This window comes from Rhinolophus sinicus, chromosome 1 (genome assembly GCF_057876585.1).
Source record: "Rhinolophus sinicus isolate RSI-liver-muscle chromosome 1, RSI-T2T, whole genome shotgun sequence".
Classification (NCBI taxonomy): Eukaryota; Metazoa; Chordata; class Mammalia; order Chiroptera; family Rhinolophidae; genus Rhinolophus; species Rhinolophus sinicus.
In genome coordinates this window covers 126,652,851-126,672,731 of record NC_142501.1, presented here as the reverse complement: position 1 = coordinate 126,672,731, position 19,881 = coordinate 126,652,851, and the positions used below count along the sequence as shown (strand labels likewise).

Here is a 19,881-nt window from a genome sequence, read left to right as displayed (position 1 = left end):
TTTAAAAAAGAAAGAAAGAAAAAACAGAGGAGGAACACTGAGTTTTTTCCTACACAACTGTTTTTTTTTTTAAACTTTTATTTTAAGTGTGTTTTTCCAGGACCCATCAGCTCCAAGTCAAGTAGTTGTTTCAATCTAGTTGTGGAGGGCGCAGCTCACTGGCCCAGGATCTAACCAGCAACCTTGTTGTTAAGAGCACCGCGCTCTAACCAACTGAGCTAACCGGCTGCCCCAACGTACAACTGGTTTTTAAAAACCATCTGACATGTCTGCAAACTTAACAGTTACACCTGCAAGTAAAAAAGCAACAGAGCAACATCTGCAAACTTCGGAAAGGAAGAATAAAGGCATTTCCACACATGCAAAGTCCCCGAATACTTTCCTCCTGGGTACCCTTACTCAGAAAGACAGTGGAAATCATGCACCATCAAAATGAGAGTAAACCAAAAGAAGAGTCCATGGAATAAGGGAAGCAGACTCTCTACCAGAGGAGGACGGTAAAAAGAACCCTCAAGAATGATGGTAACATGTGTGCCTAGGGTGACAGCTGAGTGACAGGCAGAGAGGGCAGCAAGCTCAGAGCAGGTCAAAAGTCTCCAGGAGAGACTTTGAAATTGATAGAAAATCAATGAAATTGATAGAGTATCTGGTGTATCTGAATGTCTTGATAAGTTATTTAGACAACTGGGGAATAATTAGGAATTGAATTATTATTGATAAGTAGAAGAAAATAAGCAAATGAAAAAAGTTAAGCGTTAACTCCAACAATAATAAAAAGCTGTGCAGGAAAGGGAAAATGACCATAGGTTAATCAATTGCTCAGCTGTGAATACTATTTGCATAATCTAATAATGTGAAGCCTGAGTACTGATCTGACCATAATTATAATACAAGTGTGTTAGGAGGACAATTCTCCATGGCTCTCTTGTGTTTCAGCATGTCCTGTGAGTGAGGCACTGCCTGCCCTTCATTCTGGACCATCTTTGCAAGGATGCTTGTATAGTGAACAGCCTTAGAAGATGCGATGGTATCTCCTCACGCATAAAGGGCAGGATACTTACAAATATAGGTAAGGTTTCTGTCCAGAGTAAAGCGCGGACCTCCTTACTACCCATTATAAAAGATTCAGGTTCCTAAAGTCCTATAATGTACCTTAGTGCATGTGCAGGTGTCATGAGGTCTCTTGGCATCACCTGTGGGAACTGGGGCTTGGAGCACCAGTACAAAATACCAATACTGTAGCTACTAATATTGCTACGTGTAATAAACTCCTTCCTTCTACTGGCATCCATAAAACTGGGAGGCAAACTTGTTAGCTTGCAGGTAGCATGAAATCTTAGCCCCTTCACAGTTTTTGACAAACTGTCTTTCAAAGATTGGGGAAGTGGAAAGGATACATATGAGCCGTGACTGCAAAGGAAAGAAAAAGAATGACAACTTCAATTTCAGTAGAGGCAAGTAGATAATTCCTAAACCAGAAACATCAAAAAGTAGCAGTTCAAGCGCATAATTTAGGATCCTGGAGGTAAGTACCAAAACACTCAAGACAAAAGTGATGAAAGCAGTTGCCTCGGTGAAGAAGAATGTGGCAAAGTCCTTGAAGAAAGAGAGTATCCAAGGATAAGTGGAAGACATTGGCTCTTGTTTTGAAAATAAAAGTCATCATCTCCGTCATCATTAGTACCTCTGCAACGTTTCCAGGGTCTATCTCTGCAAAAGGGATTTTGATTTTGATGTCTTCTTGCCCTGCTTCTGTGAAAGTACTGATAGTTAAAAAACCAAACTTATTAGCATCACAACAGTTACTGGTTACAAAGTACTCACTGCACCTGAGCACTGTTGTGTGTATTTTGTATGTATTAATCCTGAGACACTGTTATCCAAATTTTACAGATGAGGAAACTGAGACACAAGTTAAGGAACTTTCCATTGATTGCACAGAATCTGAACTAGACAGTGTGGCTCCAAAGCCTGCACTCAGTCCTGAGAATCAAGAGCTACCTACACTAGTCAGGACGCTGGGTGCAAGTGTCAGAAACCTACCTGAAACTACTTTAAGAAAGAAAATTTCTTAACCCATGTAAACAAATTGTATAAAGAGAAGAGCAGTGTTTTCAGAGTTAACTGGATTAAGGGACTCAAACTCACTGTTTCTGACTCTTGTCGAACTTCCTAGGTGTAGATGTTATCTAAGGTGCCTCTAAGTGGCAAGATACTCTTAGACGGCCCCAGAATCTCCAGGGTAATAACCTAACTGGCTATAATTCAAAAAGAAAGAGAATGCAACAATGATATACCACTACACACCTATCATGGCTAAAATTAAAAAAATTGACACCACCAAATGCTGGCAAGGGTGAGGAGCACAGGAACTCTCATTCACTGCTGGTGCGGATGCAAAACAGCACAGCCACTTTGGAAGACAGTTTGGCAGCTTCTTACAAAACTAAACATAACTTTATGATCCAGAAATCACGCTCTTTGTTATTTACCCAAATGAGTTGAAAACTTATAGCCACACAAAAACCTGCACACACATTCATAGCAGTTTTATTCCTAATTGCTAAAATTTGGAAGCAACCATGATGTCCTTCAACAGGTGAATGGATCAATAAACTGTGGTCCATCCACACAATGAAACACTATTCAGTCCTAAAAGAAATGATCTACCTACATCAGAAGTCAGCAAACTACAACCATGGGCTAAATCTGGTCCCCTGCTTATTTTGTAAATAAAGTTGTACTGAAATAGCCTCAAAGAACATAAAAAGAAATGCACTATGAAGCCATGAAATTACATGGAGAAATCTTAAATGCATATTGCTAAGTGAAAGAAGCCAACTTAAAAAGGCTACATACTGTATGATTCCAATTATGAAACATTCTGGAAAAGGCAAAATGCTCTCTCCTTGCCTCATGAAATGAATACACAGAAAAGTCTGATTGCCTCACTGATGGTCATATGCTCATTCCTGGCACTGTCCCTATGGTCGGAATGGTTTATGTACCGGCCAGGTGTCACATGCCATTATTGCGGCTTGGGGCGAGGCAGCAATGGGCATAGCTGGCTGTTCCATTTAGCAGTCTCACCACAACTACCTGACTAGAGTGAGGGAGGGAGAGATCTCCAAAGGGGGGAAGGGACAGAGGACAGTGTTGATCTTATCAGAAAAAGGAGGAAAGGGTGCTACGCAGATTAAAAGAAAAAAAAAGGCTATACCCTCCCCTGTATTATGTATATATTTATGTTTTATTTTGTTTTTAAAAAGGAAAATGACATTTATCATTTTCCAGATTATAAAATGTGGTACAGAAGAATTAATGGACAAAGAGAAAGTCAGTGGGAAAACAAGGGCTGAGAAGCAAGAAGGAAAAGCAGAGAGAACTTAAGAAGGGGGCATTAAAAACCAAAGACAAGGCCTTTCCTACCATGAATGTGTAAAATTAAGTTTATAAAATTATATCTATATAAACTGGAATAATTTTATTTTTTAAGCAATATTTTTATAGACAAAGACCTAATGATGAGACCCAGTTCTAGCCAATGAGATGGGAGGGAGTGTTCCGTGAGACTGCCAAGAAAGTCAGTTTCCTGATCAGATAAGGATCTGTCCACCTGTCAGGTAGATCTTAGACCTGGACGTACAGCAGCCATCTGGCAAGCACAAAGTCAAAACCCACACACCAACTCTGGTAGAACAGAAAGAACAAACCTGTGTACCTAGTGGCCCTGCAGAAGCACCTTACCAGCCCTGGACTTTCTACCTCCGGACTTCTTTTATATGAGAAAAAAAAACAACTCACTTGGTCAAGCCAGTGCACGTAGGTTTCTATTACAACGTAGTAAAACTCTGGTATCTTCAATGATACAAATAGCTAACATCACCTTTATCACTATCTGTAGAAGTTACAAGTTACATATTTGTATTAAACACACAAAACCCTCTCACCATTTTCCACCTAGGACGAAATGTATGTATAAGGTGTGATAGCAAAAATATGGTGTTTAAATTTTTAAAAAATTTATTATAGTAAAAGACACCTTGCCATTAATCCCTCTCAAAATACTCCCCCTCGCTTCAATCACACTTATCCCATCATTCTTGCCACTTTCTGAAGCAGTTCTGGAAGTCCTCTGTCATCAGTGTCTTTAGTTGCGCTGTCATGGCTGCCTCAATGTGCTGAATCGATTCAAAACGTTTCCCCTTCATGGTCATTTTGACTTTGGGGAAGAGCCAGAAGTCACACGGTGCCAGATCTGGTGAATAAGGTGGATGAGGACACACTGTAATGTTTTTATTTGACAGAAATTGCTGTACCAGAAATGATGTGTGACACAGAGCATTGTCATGATGGAGGATGAAGTAAAGACACTCATGAAAGAGGACTTCCAGAACTGCTTCAGAAGTGGCAAGAACGATGGGATAAGTGAGGGGGAGTATTTTGGGGGGGGATTAATGGCAATGTATTTTTTACTGTAGTACATTTTTTATTTAAACATTCACTATATTTTTCAAGCACTCCTCATATTTAAGACATCTGATTACGGGTGCACTGAATGGCTGTGGGAAGCTCTTTGTTTGGTATAAGAATTGAAACTAAGATTTTGACTGGATCAATAACATCCTCAACTAAATAACTAAATGAGTTAAACTTCATCCCAGTTTCTGATATTTACAAAATATATGTAATAGCACGGTTTTATTTTGAAAGAGGCATGATTCCTTTCTATGAATTCCTACTATTTATTCTCATTTAATCCTTAATATACATATGTGTGTGTATATATGTGTATATATAAAATCCATGTACTTCTAACACTAACAAATAATAAAAACCATATCATTTCTCATTAACCTTTTATTTTTAACTTAGTTTTACAATAAAGAAACAGAAAAGAAGATCATTAAAAAAATACCATAGCTGTCGATTTAAAATTTTAAGTGAGGTTCTTGTTAAACAAAGCAGTAACAGTATATATTAACTTACATCTTTACTTGTATATGTAGGAACTGTGTGTAAAGTGCTTTTCAAACTATAAAATAAAACTTTGGAATAGGATACAAATGGTTATCCCTAAGAGTTAGTTACCTCCAACTACTTGTAATGAATCACAACTGCTTACATTCTTAATCTGCATTTTATTTCCCACCATTTTCTGATACCCATTATCTAATTTTTAAAAATAATACCTGATCCACAGGTTTAAACTTTATTTTTTACATATAATTCAGTTGTTTAATTTTTATTCCTAAATACATAAAGGAGAGTTTTAAAAAGCAAGTATTAGTAGATCCCTTTAGACAGAGACACATTTTAATTAAGATGGGATTAAAAAATAAAAAAACATGTTACATGAAAGAAAAAAATAAGGAAGAAAAGAGTCTTGGGAAAAGAAAATTACATTCTTATAGTTTTTTTCTTTAGGCAAACAAAGAACCACTCTCTATACTAGGAGTCGATTACTTTTTCCTATTGAAAACGCTCTGAACATACGATACTAAACCCAACATCATACATACCAAGAATGCTTAAAAAGTATTTGCTATAAGCCTGTGAATCAGAGAAATCTTTAAAGTACAAGGTACATCTAAATGAGCAGGGAGTTTTAGAAGGTATACAGGAAGAATAATTCCAAATAAAGCCTTCAAGGATCTAAATAACAGTGTTCTTTTTAGTTTGAATGTGGGAGGTGGGGGAGAGACACTTACAGTTATATTAGTTGGGTATGCCTTATATAGAGCACATAGCTTGCTAGCTTGCAAATCCTTTGACTACCCCAGTGAAATAGGTATTTTTCAAATATTATACTCTGAAGGAAAAACAGGCACTAAAGAGGTTAAGAATCTAGTCTGTGTAGTTTACCAGTTGCAGAAAAGTGATTTTCATGTTTCCTTTTTGACCTTTGTAAAAACAGTATAAATAAGTTTTTTCATGTTATAGTTCAAAGCACCCTATGAAGCAGAAACAAGATATCCTCAGTTAAAGACAAATTATTACAAAGGAATAAATGTAAAGGATTGAATAAAAATCTTATTAATGATCTGCAGGCTCAGAATAAACTTTCAAACCTACTTTGTTCTTCATCATTTGCATCAGCAGGTTGTGCCCACTCTGTGAATCATTTGTAAAAACTAAGCCTCGTATTTAGGGCTCTACTTTATAATAATGATGTCTGAACATTAAAATCAGAGCTCTGAACGCCCAACAAAGATTATGGGCAGCCCACAGAGTGGATGTGGAGAAGATTCTACCAGCAGTTTTCTACTCCTTGGCATGGCAATTCAGTGACTAAGATATAAAGCCAATTTAATCTCATTTGAAATTAACTCCTGGTTTGTATTCTTTCTCACATTTAATTTAGAAAATTAAAAATACCCAGTTATAAATCTGATCTCATTATCACAACTGTACCTAAGTAACTTATATTTCTCTATGGGAGATAATCAGGTAAACATGTTACCAACAATAATCAATAATTTACTGTCCTTCAAGTTCAAGGGTAAGGTAAATCTATATATGCTATTTATAACCTAGCTGAGATTAATTATTCAAGTATCAGCAATATTAGTCCTTAAAATGTTATCATTTGTGTAGTGCAAAATATATATGTATATATGTACGCAAACCAAACTACTGGACAACAAAAAGAAATGTAATCATCACAAACTAAGATTTTCTTGTGAGCTCCACAATCCATTTCATTCTGAGGTCATCCAGCCCAGTAGTCTTCTTGAGTAAAATAGCATTTTCTTCAGTTCAGTTTTCTTTAAAAAGAAAGTAAAAACCAATTTCCTATGAATAGAAATGCAACCTGAATATAAAACACATCCCACATCAAAGAATTCTCCAAATGATAACATTATCATGATATTCAATTTCAAAATAAAACCACAAAATTACAAATAATCCTTATGAAATTACATCATGTGACTTATAGCTCAATAGGAAAGATCCAATTGCAAGTGCTGACATTATCAAATAGTTTTTAATAAATAATTTCAATGTACATTCCTCCACTTGTAGTTTCTAAATTCTCATCCTTTCCTAGTTCGCTAGTCCGCAAGTCAGATTTTTGCAAATTATTCTGCAATCTTTTCAAAATGATAAAGCTGTGAAACAAAAAAAGCTTAATAAAACTACAAAAGGTTGATAGATGTATAATCTGGGCTACCCATTAAGTCAACAGATATTCTGTATCTGCTGCTTTGCAGGCAGTGTGCCGGGTACTGGGGATTCAAACATCGATGAGGCAGGCTCTCAAAAGAGCTCTAGTTTAGCTGAGGGGTGGGGGGGACATACAAACCAACAGTTCAGGTATGTATACCTTGCTGGTTTTAATGATAGCAACGCGAATGAGCTCCCAGAGAAGGGCAGGCTGGTTGGCAAAAGACAAGTCACATGATCTGAGTTCTGGGAAAGGTCCCACACCTGTAAAATCTCTATCTCCTCCTCAGCACTCAGGATGCCAAAGGGCCTGCAACTGTCTCATCACACATTCCTCTCCCCTGTAGAAGTGCTCTTCTGCAACCCCTTCGCAGGAGCAATGAGATTTTAAATAATTGGATCATTCCTCATCCTCTGTAGAAATCTTATGTAGACCTCCTTGGTAGGAGTAACATATCAGTGTTCACATACCAGAAGGAGATTACTCAGGACATGAAGAAAAAATGCCCTTGAAGCAACAGAATTATGGATGGTTCGAAACACTAATGCTTGAGTGAGGTTTTAGCTGGTATGTTAGCAGGAAGGTACCTGAACAGTTAGCAAATTTATCAAGAACCCATGTGATTCGGATTACTACACAAGGTCCTTTGCAGATTTACAAAAAAGTACACAACTTGGGTCTATGAACCCTGATCTATCTATCACAACAGGGAAATAGAATACACACAAATCACTATTTTCAGAACTTTAGAATGTTTTTCAGGCTCTTAATGAGGACTTTATCTCCTTTTTTAAAAAATTAACTTGTAAAATGTGGGGTACGGCGTGGTAAGAAAAGAAAAGTTACAGAAAGGAACAGATAAGGGAACGGAATAAAATCATGCCTTTGCCCCAGCCCGCTGCTCTGGCCGTACTGTGGGGCTTTTCCCTGCTCCTCATAGCCCGAGCCTGCCTTCCTGGGCCAGGCCCGTCTTCCCCAGGCTCCAGGTGAAGAATGAGTCTCCTGAGAGCCTCTCCACCCCCATGCAGTTTTTACTGATGACTTCTCTAGTGAGAGCTCACTATTTCCAGGGAAACTATGTGACAGCCAATTTATGAATCTGGGCAGACTGATAAAGAAAAGTAGTTAGAAAAAGTAATAGATTAAGAGCTGTCTTTTGGACTTAACAGGTCTGCTTTCAGTATTTAACTCATGGATAATTTTCATAGTCGACTATCAGGTTAGGTAACTGGGGAGAGATGGCACCACAAGAGGCTATTCAGGGCCTATCTTTGAACAGGTCTGCAGATATTGTTCTTCGTATCACATTGAGAAAGAACGTTTTTCTGATCCACTGCAGAGAGATATGAGAAATCTTTTACTTTTACATTTATATTCTTCTATACTGGAAAAAAAAATTAAGCAGTGGACCTTAAGTATTACCTTTAATGTCAAAAAGTTTTTTAAAGCTTACCACAAATAGCCACTTATCTCACATATGCATAGGACTACTTTAGCGTGTCTGTCTGTGTCAGATGCATATTTATTAGATGAAATGAAAGCTTTTCCATGTCATGTGGTACTTCAGTTTGCCATCCTGCCAACAGTGGGCATTCAACCATGCATTTAGCACGTATTTACTGAAAGCCTACTACGTGCCAGACACTGCACCAGGGGAGGAGGTACAGGATGGTCCCTATTATGAGTAGGGCACACCCTTTTCTGCCCATACTTTTCCCATCCTAACAGGATTTCTAGATCTTTTCCTTCATCTCTAACATAGATCTGTCTCCTCTAAACCATATATGTACTCTGCTCTCTAATCTTCATTCCTGTGTCAGATTAAAAACTGTTAAACCCTCCCAGATTAAAAAATACCTAAATCCCCAAGACCAAAATTTGTTTCCAAATGAAATATAGCTCTATCTCCAACAACAGTTCATTTGTTACATACGTAAGCAAACAACACATAAAAACACCGTATCTCATCAAAATGCAGTTGTGCAATGCTAAGCAATTTGCAATTTGGAAGGACTAAACACCTAACATACAGTGGAAAATCTGATAAAGATTCAATAATAACAAAGCAGAAAAATTTAAATAGTAAGGTACATTTTAAAAAAATAATTTTAGAAAAACTGCAATTTCTGTTGACTGCTGAAGCAAAGTATAGTTTTGTTTTTCAGTCTTTAATGAAGTGACAAACTGCTCCAACCTTGAACATAAAATAAATTATTAACCAAAGTAAGCTTTAGGTTTTTTTGTCTTATGCCAAATTTCTCTTCCCTCCAATTCCCCATTTTGTACATAGGAAGCACGAAAGGGAACCTAGAAATGCATTGCAAAATCTGTAAACACCTGCCTTTAGTGCCACTGTTCCCTGCAGCTTAAATCTAGTATTACTACGTGTTGGAAAAAGCTTTGGTTCTTTTTCCCTCCTATTATCAGGGAAATCAGAATTTAAAATACTGTACAGCATTAAACCCAACCATCACATGAGAAATGTAAAATGTGTGAAAGAAGGAAAGAATGGATTTAAATCAAGGTCTACATCTTAGGTGAAATGGCACATACACACGTGGATTAGAAAGGAGTATTATTTACAATACTGAGAAAGCAACTTATGCTTCTGAAATACTACTAAAGCTTTTTTCAAGTGGGCAGGTATAGTGCAGGAACATTAATGTACCAGAAAACTTACTGAGTTCATTTATGAACATAAATCAAACTGTCTTAACATAAGCAGAGAACAAAGAAGACTGAAACAATTCACCTAATGTCACAGGTATTTCATTTTCTCTACTATATTATAATACCGTAGCACCTACACTAATGTGCTGAGAATCCCTTCTACATCAGAGAAGGGTAAATGTTTGGCTTTGCTTTTGCTATCACATGTATTAATTAGAAACTTGGGTTCTTTCGTACAGGAACAACATACCTGAAATTACTTAAACTGTTAGATTTTTAAAAATGTGTTTCTACTCACATATTTAAAAAAGCACTTAAACTCTTATTATCAAATACCCTATTTCTTTTCCCCATCTGTGTTACTTAAAGGGAAATGGTGACAAAACACCAAAAACATAATCAGTGAGGCCATCACTGAAGTAAACAATTACGGAAAGTAATTCAGTTTACATAGTGTCCAAAAAAATGCTTTAACGATTTTCTTGAACCCAAGAATTTTGGCCTCAAGTTATTCCTAACTTAGACAATCTCAGAACACTTTCAAGAATTCCAATCTATTATTCTCAGGCTTATTTATCTCCTGGCACCCTAAATTGGAATTTCTCACCCTCAAATTAGATTAATCCCTATTTCTAGACATAGTCAACCACCAGGTCGAACATTTCCTGAAATGTCAATGTCTGTATTTCAAAGGTATAGAGAGCATCCCGGCATCCCTGTCCTTTCAAATTAGCAAAGAGCCCAAAATAAACATCAGACTTTAAGAACATCGTTTCTTCATAAGCCATGAACTGTAAGCCTATAAGCCTTTTCTTGTTGCCCAAATCAAAGATATACAAATCCATCAGATGCTCTCAAATGAAAAAATCTGAACTCTAACGAGTACTTAGAAATCTACCAGATGCCATTTCCAAGGTAGTTTCAGTCTGAGGATCAATATAGAATGTTCAGTGTGACAATATATCTATAAAATTGGACCTATCTCTTTAACTGCAGCTAAAAGCTCTGTCTACTGTAGAGTTAACACACGACTTTGAATGATAAAACTACAGTATTACCTTCTCCTTCTTTGATAATATAAGTGCACCAACCATTGGGCAATAAAAGGCCATATGATAGCAAAAGTTAATGCACCAGGAGACATCTCAAAGGGCCACCAAGATGGTCTCTGTGAAAATAAAACAAGCTGATCATCAGTCTATTACATAGTGCATGTATAAACTTAAAAACACACTTAATGATAATTTTGAAAATATATAACTAATAATAAATCTCCTGCTAAAGACAGGGAGATATTCTGTATTTCAGAGCATAATTTAGTAATTAGACTTTTGGGAGTACTTCGGACTTAAAAAACACACAAAACAAACATATACATATATATATGTGTGTGTATATATATATATATATATATATATATATATATATATATGTATAAATATATGTATAAATATATAATTGAAAACATATTGTTTTCAATTATAGTGGACATTCAATATTATAATAGTTTCAGTTGTACAGCATAGTGGTTATTTATATAATTTATGAAGTGATACCCCCAATAACTTTAGGACCCACTTGGCACCATACATAGTTATTACAATATTACTGACTATATTACCCATACTACTTTACGTCCCCATAGTACTTTACGTCCCCGTGACTATTTTGTAAATACCAATTTACACATCTTAATCCCTTCACCTTTTTGATCCTGCTCCCCAACACCCTCCTATCTGGTAACCATCAGTTAAAACAAATATATTTCTAGCTTCAGAGGTTTACAGGTAGATTCACTTGGAATACTTCAAGAACCTCATAAAATCTAATTGTAACTTATTTGAAACACCAGCACCTAGATTTAAGAACAGAATTTCTTACCTGTGCGGGAGACTGTAATGTTGATGATTTTGCCTATAAATACAAATGAAAGTGATTTAGCTTTGACAAATGCAAAAACAAAACAAAACAAAAACACCCAGTAATTTTTCAATTTCCTGTCTTAAAAAAACTGAAATATTAGTTCATTCTCTTTCTCTGCTAATTATGCTTCAATTATCCTGAAACCCATATTGACCAAAATTACTAGCCAAATAAACGCCTCTGACATTTTATGTTTTATAGTTCAAATTTTAGAAAATTATCAAAATAAAACCTCAAATTAACCTAATCCATTACTTCTTTTATATTCTTATTAAATTACTTAATCAACTTTTCTCATTAATTCTGGTAATTTCCATACAAATTACCAATTTACAAACAAACATTTGAGAACTGCAGTCTTGATTATCAATTAAAATTGGAAAGATTATGTAAATAATATTGAAAGATTTGTTTTGGAAATTCATGCGAAGTTATAGCAGAAGAAGTTATCAATACACAGGAGAAATAAGCTGTTACTGTTGTAGGTTTTTATTTTTTAGTTCTCCCAGCTTTATTAGACGTAATTGACAAAATTGTATATATTCAAAATATACAACCTGATGATTCAATATATGTGTATATTGTGAAATGATTACTATAATCCAGTTGATTAACACATCCCTCACCTCACACAGTTACCTTCTTTGGGGGGGAAGGGATGAGAATTGCAAGTTTTTTAATGAGAAGTATAAACTCAGCAGAAAAAATTCAAACTAATTTAGGAAACTCAGATTTCAATTTGGCTTATCCCAAACAAGTTTCCTGAAACTAGATGTTAGAAACTCATTACTCCAGTTTTCTCCATTTATTATAACTTTAGAGAAATGGTATGAAGATTAATGAGATCATTCATTCATTCAATAAATATTTACTGAGCGTTTACTACATACCAATCACTATTCTGAGCATTATAGATATAACAGGGAGCAAAATGATAGAACTCGCTGCCCTAATGGAGCTTATACTCTAATGGAAGGATACAAATAAAAGGAAAATAAAACAGGGAAGGGAGATGGGACATGTCAGAGGAGGGGAGGCTTGGAAGCAAGAGTGGTCAGGGAAGGTTTTGCTGACATCTGAGCAAAGACCTAAACAAAGAAATACTGTAAACTATGTGGCTAACTGGGGAAACAGCATTCTGTACAGAGGGAACAGCAACTGCAAAGACCCAGGGTAAGAGGGAGCCTGCTATCAAGTGTGTGTGTGTGGCCCAGTACAACTATACCTTACAGGTAAAACTAAGTTAATTTCCTCTGGATGTTGCATTAATCCTTCAGACCATTAGAGTGTTAAAGAAGTTACAGTTCTAGCATATTCAAGTTGCAAATGAGGAAAGAATGTAGACAAAGTTATGATTTTTATGATATTAGTTGTAATAGTACCTTGTAGGCCTAACAATATTTAACTAAGAGATTTACCTTAATGGCACTCCAGACTTAATGGAATAAAGGGTAGATTTACAAAATTGGGCTCCCAGGTATCTGATGACTTATTTAAGGTCACATTAGTCTGCCATTTAGAATGGAACTTGAGGTGACCAAATCCCAGTATGATGACACAACTACTCTTCATTAATGTAGCGACTACCAATAAATACTAAGATAGAATCACAACTAATAAATGAAACTGTTGGTGAATTTTGTTTTAAGTAATAAATGGTCTAGAAAGGCAAATGAAGAGTCCCACTACTTACACTTAAGAAGTAACTGGCAGTAATGCGTGATTAGCAGTATGATTTTTTGCTTTAATAATATTTACTCATACATACTGTTAAAGAAAAAATTCAATGACACTTATTAAAGGCATGGTAAGGAAGATTTTACTCAAGGGAGCAGGGGCTATCACTGTAAGTACAGGGACCACTGTAATGGGGGAGAGAGATTAGGCCCAATTACCAGTACAGCAGGGGCAAGTGGGAATTTACAGTTAAGAAATAGGGTGGGGACCGGCCCGGTGGCTCAGGCGGTTGGAGCTCCGTGCTCCTAACGCCAAAGGCTGCTGGTTTGATTCCCACATGGGCCAGTGGGCTCTCAACCACAAGGGTGCTGGTTCAACTCCTCGAGTCCCGCAAGGGATGGTGGGCTCCACCCCCTGCAACTAAGATTGAACACAGCACCTTGAGCTGAGCTGCCACTGAGCTCCCGGATGGCTCAGTTGGTTGGAGCGCAGGCTCTCAACAACAAGGTTGTCAGTTCGACTCTCGCAAGGGATGGTGGGCTGTGCCCCCTGCAACTAACAATGGCAACTGGACCTGGAGTTGAGCTGTGCCCTCCACAACTAAGATTGAAAGGACAACAACTTGACTTAGAAAAAGCCCTGGTAGTACACACTGTTCCCCAATAAAGTGCTGTTCCCCTTCCCCAATAAAATTAAAAAAAAAAAATACACAGCAACTAAAGATACTCAAGAAAGGGGACTTTCCATAACTGCTTCAGAAAGTGGCAAGAACGATGGGATAAGTGTGTTCGAAGCAAGGGGGAGTGTTTTGAGGGGGATTAATGGCAATGTGTCTTTTACTGTAATAAAATTTCCTTAAAATTTAAACATTCACCATACTGTTTGATCACAAATCACGTTTTCTCAATGACTGTTGAGTGGACAAAAGAATAAAATAAATTGCATATGATTACTATAAAAGGTACGTTACAATGTAAATGAAACAGAATATAATTGCAGGAATTTTATCTGCAAATTAAGTAACTTAAGGAGAGTCAGAACATCACAAAAATATAAGTAAAGAAAGTATTATTATAATACACAATGTGATATATAATGTATTACAGAATTATACACCTGAAACCCATGTAACTTTATTAACCATTGTCACCCCAATAAATGTTAATTAAACACACACACACACACACACACACACACACAATAACAGAAATGCCTTAAAAAAAAAAAAAAGGGAAAGAAATAGGGTGGGTTCAGTGGATGGAAAATTACTAAGAGGAAACATCAGCAGTAGGGAGATTACGGGGGATTCTGGCCTACCCAACCTAACAGGATTCTTGCCAAAAAGAGGCGAGGGTGATTAGATATCACCTGGGAGATTGTGGAGGATGAGGAACCTAATCAGATACTGAAGGTAGGAAGTTCTGGTTAAACTGAGTGAGCAGGGTTCTTGCTAAAACTGGATTTTCTAAGGAAGACACGAGCAGATGGGCCTAAGCGAAGGTTTAGGAGCCTGACTAAAGTTTGGTCAAGCAACAAATGTTTGGCAATATCAAGTAGCTTTCATGTAGCTTTTACATATTTAGAAATTCTATTATTATTCTAGTGCTAGATTAAAATAAAGATTACTAAATGTTTTGCTAAATCATTTTGAAGGGAAAATTCTTACATAATAGTAATCATTGCGAAGCAAATCAAAGACAAAAAATTATTTAAGTTAGGTCTTCCCTAAGGCTGTGAACTTCCTTAGGGAAGAAACCAAACTGTTTTACCATTCTTGTTCTCATCATCACCTCGCGTGACAATACTTAACTGCTTAATATGTTCGTTCTAGGTACTGTACTAAGAATTCGATTTTATTCTCTGAACAAGCTTATGAGGTAGGCATTAATATTTCCTCTTTCTAGATAAGAAAAGTAAAGCACAGAGAAGTTAAATAACCTGACTCAAGATCAGACAGTAAGTGGCAGAGCTAGGATTTGAACCCATGTAGTTTGCTTGAACGTCTGCTACACTCTGCTACCTCCCTTTTCATTTTTGGGTCCACTGCCTAGAAAAGTATCTGCTATGTGGCCAGTGAACAAATATTTATTGAGTAAATTTAAGGAACTATTTTACAAAAAAACAAAAAACAGAATAATAATACATCTCAAGCAGCTTACTGATGTGGAAACCATGTTGCATGAGAAATCAGGAAACTTGAATTACAGACCTGGCTCTGCCATTAACATGAAAGCATCTTCTCAGTATCTCAGCTTCTTCATCTGCTGAACTAAGGATGTTGGACTAAATTTCCTTCAGTTCTACAACCTACTGCTATCCTACCATCAATGTATTTCCTTTATTTATGCAAATTAATCATGCAAAATTTAATGCATACGAATGAATTCTACAAATTTTAAGTGGAAAAGTCCCAATATGTCAGAATTTCTTTTAAGTTTGTTATATGTAAGACAAGAGTGAGAAAGATAACTTCTTTAAAAAAATCGAAAGGAAAGGGATTAAGAAATACAGATTGGTAGTTACAAAACAGTCACAGGGATGTAAAATACAGCATAAAGAATACAGTCAATAATGTTACAATGACTATATATAGTCCCTGGGGGTACTAGACTAATCAGGGATATCACTGCATAAATTATATAAATATCTATCCACTATGCTGTGTACCTAAAATTAATATAATATTAATGTCAACTAATCTGAAAAAATAATTTTAAAAAATCAAAAGAATTTTTAGCAGAATTTAAATAGCATTAAAGACATTAGATAGATACAAAACATTCTTCTTTAAAAAAAATCACAGAACAAGAAAAGAAAGATTACCAAAACAATAATGTTCAACAGTACTAATTTTACAAATGAGGTTCCCGGCATGGGTTAGCTCTTTTTGCTTCCTTTAGATAGTTCTGTACTAATCAAGTGATTGTTTGAGGCGATCATGGGCCTAAATTTCTCAAGCTAATATAGAATAGAATTTTCTTACTAATGAAAGATACAAATAAAATAGTTTGATATCAACAACCTACACTTACTTGGACAAACAAGATAATGTCATTTATTTAAGGCACTATTCTTTTTTCTCAGGATTCATACTTGTCAACGATTTATTTTTTAAAAAGGAGGGTCCTGGAGGTGCGGGGTGAAAAGGCACTATTCTTAACCTCTTTTTCATTACAAGCCCTGTGGAAGGCAACAAACCCTCTCTAAAAATGCAAAATCAAATAGAAATTTGCATATTATTTTAGGGTGTTCACACTCTTGAGAGTGTACAGATTACCAATCTAAGTGATATTAATAATAAAATGTAATTGAGAATCACTGACATACATATAATTGAGAAACCTTGTGATAATCTGAGTAAGTTAGATAAAGGGTAAGATATTTACAATGGTTGTTTAGAAAGCCTACAGTATTAGTTTCTTTACATATGAGGTGCGATCATAAAGTACGGTGAATGTTTAAATTAAAAAAATGTGTTACAGTGAAAGACACATTGCCATTAATCCCTCTCAAAACACTCCCCCTCACTTCAATCACACTTATCCCATTGTTGATGCCACTTTCTGAAGCAGTTCTGGAAGTCCTCTTTCGTGAGTGTCTTTATTTGCGCTGTCGTGGCTGCCTCGATGTCCTGAATAGATTCAAAACGTTTCCCTTTCACATTCATTTTGACTTTGGAGAAGAGCCAGAAGTCGCACGGTGCCAGATCTGGTGAATAAGGTGGATGAGGGCACACCGTAATGCTTTTATTTGACAGAAATTGCCGTATACCAGAAGTGATGTGTTACAGAGAGTGTTGTCATGATGGAGGATGAAGTAAAGACACCCATGAAAGAAGACTTCCAGAAATGCTTCAGAAATTGGCAACAATGATGGGATACGTGTGTTTGAAGCGAGGGAGAGTATTTTGAGGGGGATTAATGGCAATGTGTCTTACTGTAATATTTTAAATTTAAACATTCACCATATCTTTTGGTCACACCTCATATATCTACATTTAATGTATTCATCTTATAATGAAAGCATTTTCTTTGATTAATCTCTACAAATTCTTCTTAACATCTGTTACAGCATGGTGCTTCAACGTTATATCATGTTTGAAGCTAGGTCAGACAGCAAGGCCAGTCGTCTCATTCTTTTCTCCAACCAACATTACTCAAGGAGGAACGAGTCAGGGGCAGATCACTAGTAGGCATTTGAAAGCTCTGCAGCTGAGTCCAGGGATTTTCACAGCCCGGTCAAAACTGTGAACCAAGCTGAATTGTCCTTTCCTATGACCTGCTCTTCCCTTCTTTCAGGATGTCCTCCATGTTCACCTGCCTGGCTTTATTCAGTACTGGATAGCAATCTGCCATGCACAAAGGGCACTGCCCTCATTTACGTGATGTCTAGGTTCTGCTTGAGTTTCTGCAACAGATAAGCTGTGCTGCCTTTTCAAAGGTTTAATACCTTTGATCCTCCAGGATTAAATAATAGCGAAGGTCAAATATAACTCCACACTACTCTCTGGCTTTCAAGTTTTGATCCTAAAACTAATTTACACTAAAGAATTAGTAGCTTAATATACTATCTGTACGGTATTTTAAGAAGAAGTCAAGATAGAGGACAATGATTACAACAAAAAAATGACTCTCTAATGATGAACTCTAGGGTATTAGTTACGGTCTCTTTATTAGTTCCTCAAATTGAACTATTTAACAGCTCTTATTCTTTTAACACCAAGCAACTTCCTCATTCCTCCAGAATGGTACTGTGAATTTCACAAAATTTTCTATTACTGAAAATTTTCTATTACTTAAATTGGCATTTAGCTTTTGGGTCTTTTCTTAAGTAATATTTTCAAAAGTACTTGTAGGTCCTATTTATTTTTTTAAAAAATCATTAAAATACACGATTTGTGTAAATCTGATCAATACAGATTACACACTGTTTTACAGGATCAACAAGTAGAAGGTAAGACAAATATAGATGCTTACCTGGGAGGCCGTTAGCATTTCCAGTTTGTGAAGTCTCTGCAGGACATTCTGCATGTCCTCCTGCAGTCGCAAGAGCACGAGAGCGATCTGCTCGTTGAGGCTGCCTCGTGTCCCTCGGTCGGAACCCCAGCGTTCCCCGTCACCTCCACTTCCCACTTGCCAACCCTTGGTTCCTTCGCTTAAATGTTGCATCCTTTGCCCTATTTTAAGAGAGCAAAACAGGTTAGTTGTAAATTAGTCTTATAAAAGTAGAAATAGTGTGTTTTATTAATTTTCCTCTTATTTCTTTGAGATCTAACTCTCCAAAGTGGAATGGAGGCAGTCTCAGGAAGTGCAGAAAATAAATTATTGAGATCAAAGAGTACATATGTAAACTTCTATTTATACTGATATATTCTTAGATTTTTTTCCCCAAAGGTTTTATAATGTACCTAATGTCCTAGTACATGACTAAATGCATATAATTCACAAATAATACGTACATATTCTGGGTGCATTCCCCCCAATTTTTCACTAAATAAGGTAACAAGATTGAAAAAACCTGAAGACTGTTTCTTTAGAGTATTAAAAGCTACACTAAATAGCTGTATTTTCCTTTTTGGTCATTGTAAGCCTCCCAAAATGTTTTGAAATGCTTTTCTTATCATAAATTCCATTATACTTAGAGAGATATTGAAATCTCATTACTTTTAAGATTTTGTTGTATATCCATCCATTCTTTTTTCTACACATAGATTTATAGAATTGGCATTACCCCTTATACATGATTTTGTATCCTACTTTAAAAAAACACTGTAAACCTTTATCTGCAACATTAAATTTTATTCCAAAAACATTGAAATGGTTACATAAACTCCCTAGTAAGATATGAAGTAATTTACTTGATCATTCTCCACTTCTGGATAGTCAGGAAGATTCCAAATTTTTGGTATTACAAATAACTCTGCAATGAATGTCTTTGTATATGAGTATTTGTCCAAATCTCTGCTGATTTCTTTAAGACAGATTCAAAATACTGGGTCAAAGGATAACAACTTGGTCAAGGTTCTTAATAAGTGTTGCCAACTTTTTTTCAGAAAGGCTGAAACAGTTTTATCCTGCAGCACATAAAAGGTAGTACCATGTGACCCTACCCCCGCAGAAATAGAATATTACATGTTTTTACATTTACTAATATAATGGGTTTGTTTTGCTTTAAATGATAAACAGGAATTTATCTACCTCGTTGCCATTTGGCATTCTGGAACCCTATAGCAGCAGCATTGCTAAAGCTGAACTGGTATTAAGCAATGTTTGGGGTTGTAAGAGAAACATAACTGGAGCTATTTGCCAAGTTAAACCCCCAAGAGTACACTGAGGTGCATGCTGCCATTTTCAAGAAGACGACTACTTTTATATCAAAATGAAGTAAATTTTGAAGTGGTCTTTGGTGAAAGGACCACTTCAGCCATTGGTATGGAATTTACA

At 36.1% G+C, this 19,881-nt stretch overlaps 1 protein-coding gene across 12 annotated transcripts in view; it reads right to left on the bottom strand.

Annotated features, from left to right (window-relative positions):
• Positions 1 to 4,842: 4,842 nt before the first annotated feature.
• ACBD5 (acyl-CoA binding domain containing 5) overlaps positions 4,843 to 19,881 on the bottom strand; it is a 41,224-nt gene continuing 26,185 nt past the window's right edge. For 5 of the 12 annotated variants that reach the window (XM_019749107.3, XM_088789308.1, XM_088789301.1 and 2 more), the window contains 4 exons: positions 18,415 to 18,614; positions 11,720 to 11,752; positions 10,897 to 11,006; positions 6,635 to 6,795 (listed from right to left, as the gene is read on the bottom strand). In XM_019749107.3, coding sequence (XP_019604666.3) covers positions 6,702 to 6,795; positions 10,897 to 11,006; positions 11,720 to 11,752; positions 18,415 to 18,614 — 437 coding nt within the window. In that variant the 3' untranslated portion in view covers positions 6,635 to 6,701. Of the gene's footprint in view, positions 6,796 to 10,896; positions 11,037 to 11,719; positions 11,753 to 18,398; positions 18,615 to 19,881 lie in introns of all 12 variants that reach the window. The other 7 variants (XM_088789295.1, XM_088789297.1, XM_088789303.1 and 4 more) reach the window with 3 other exon arrangements.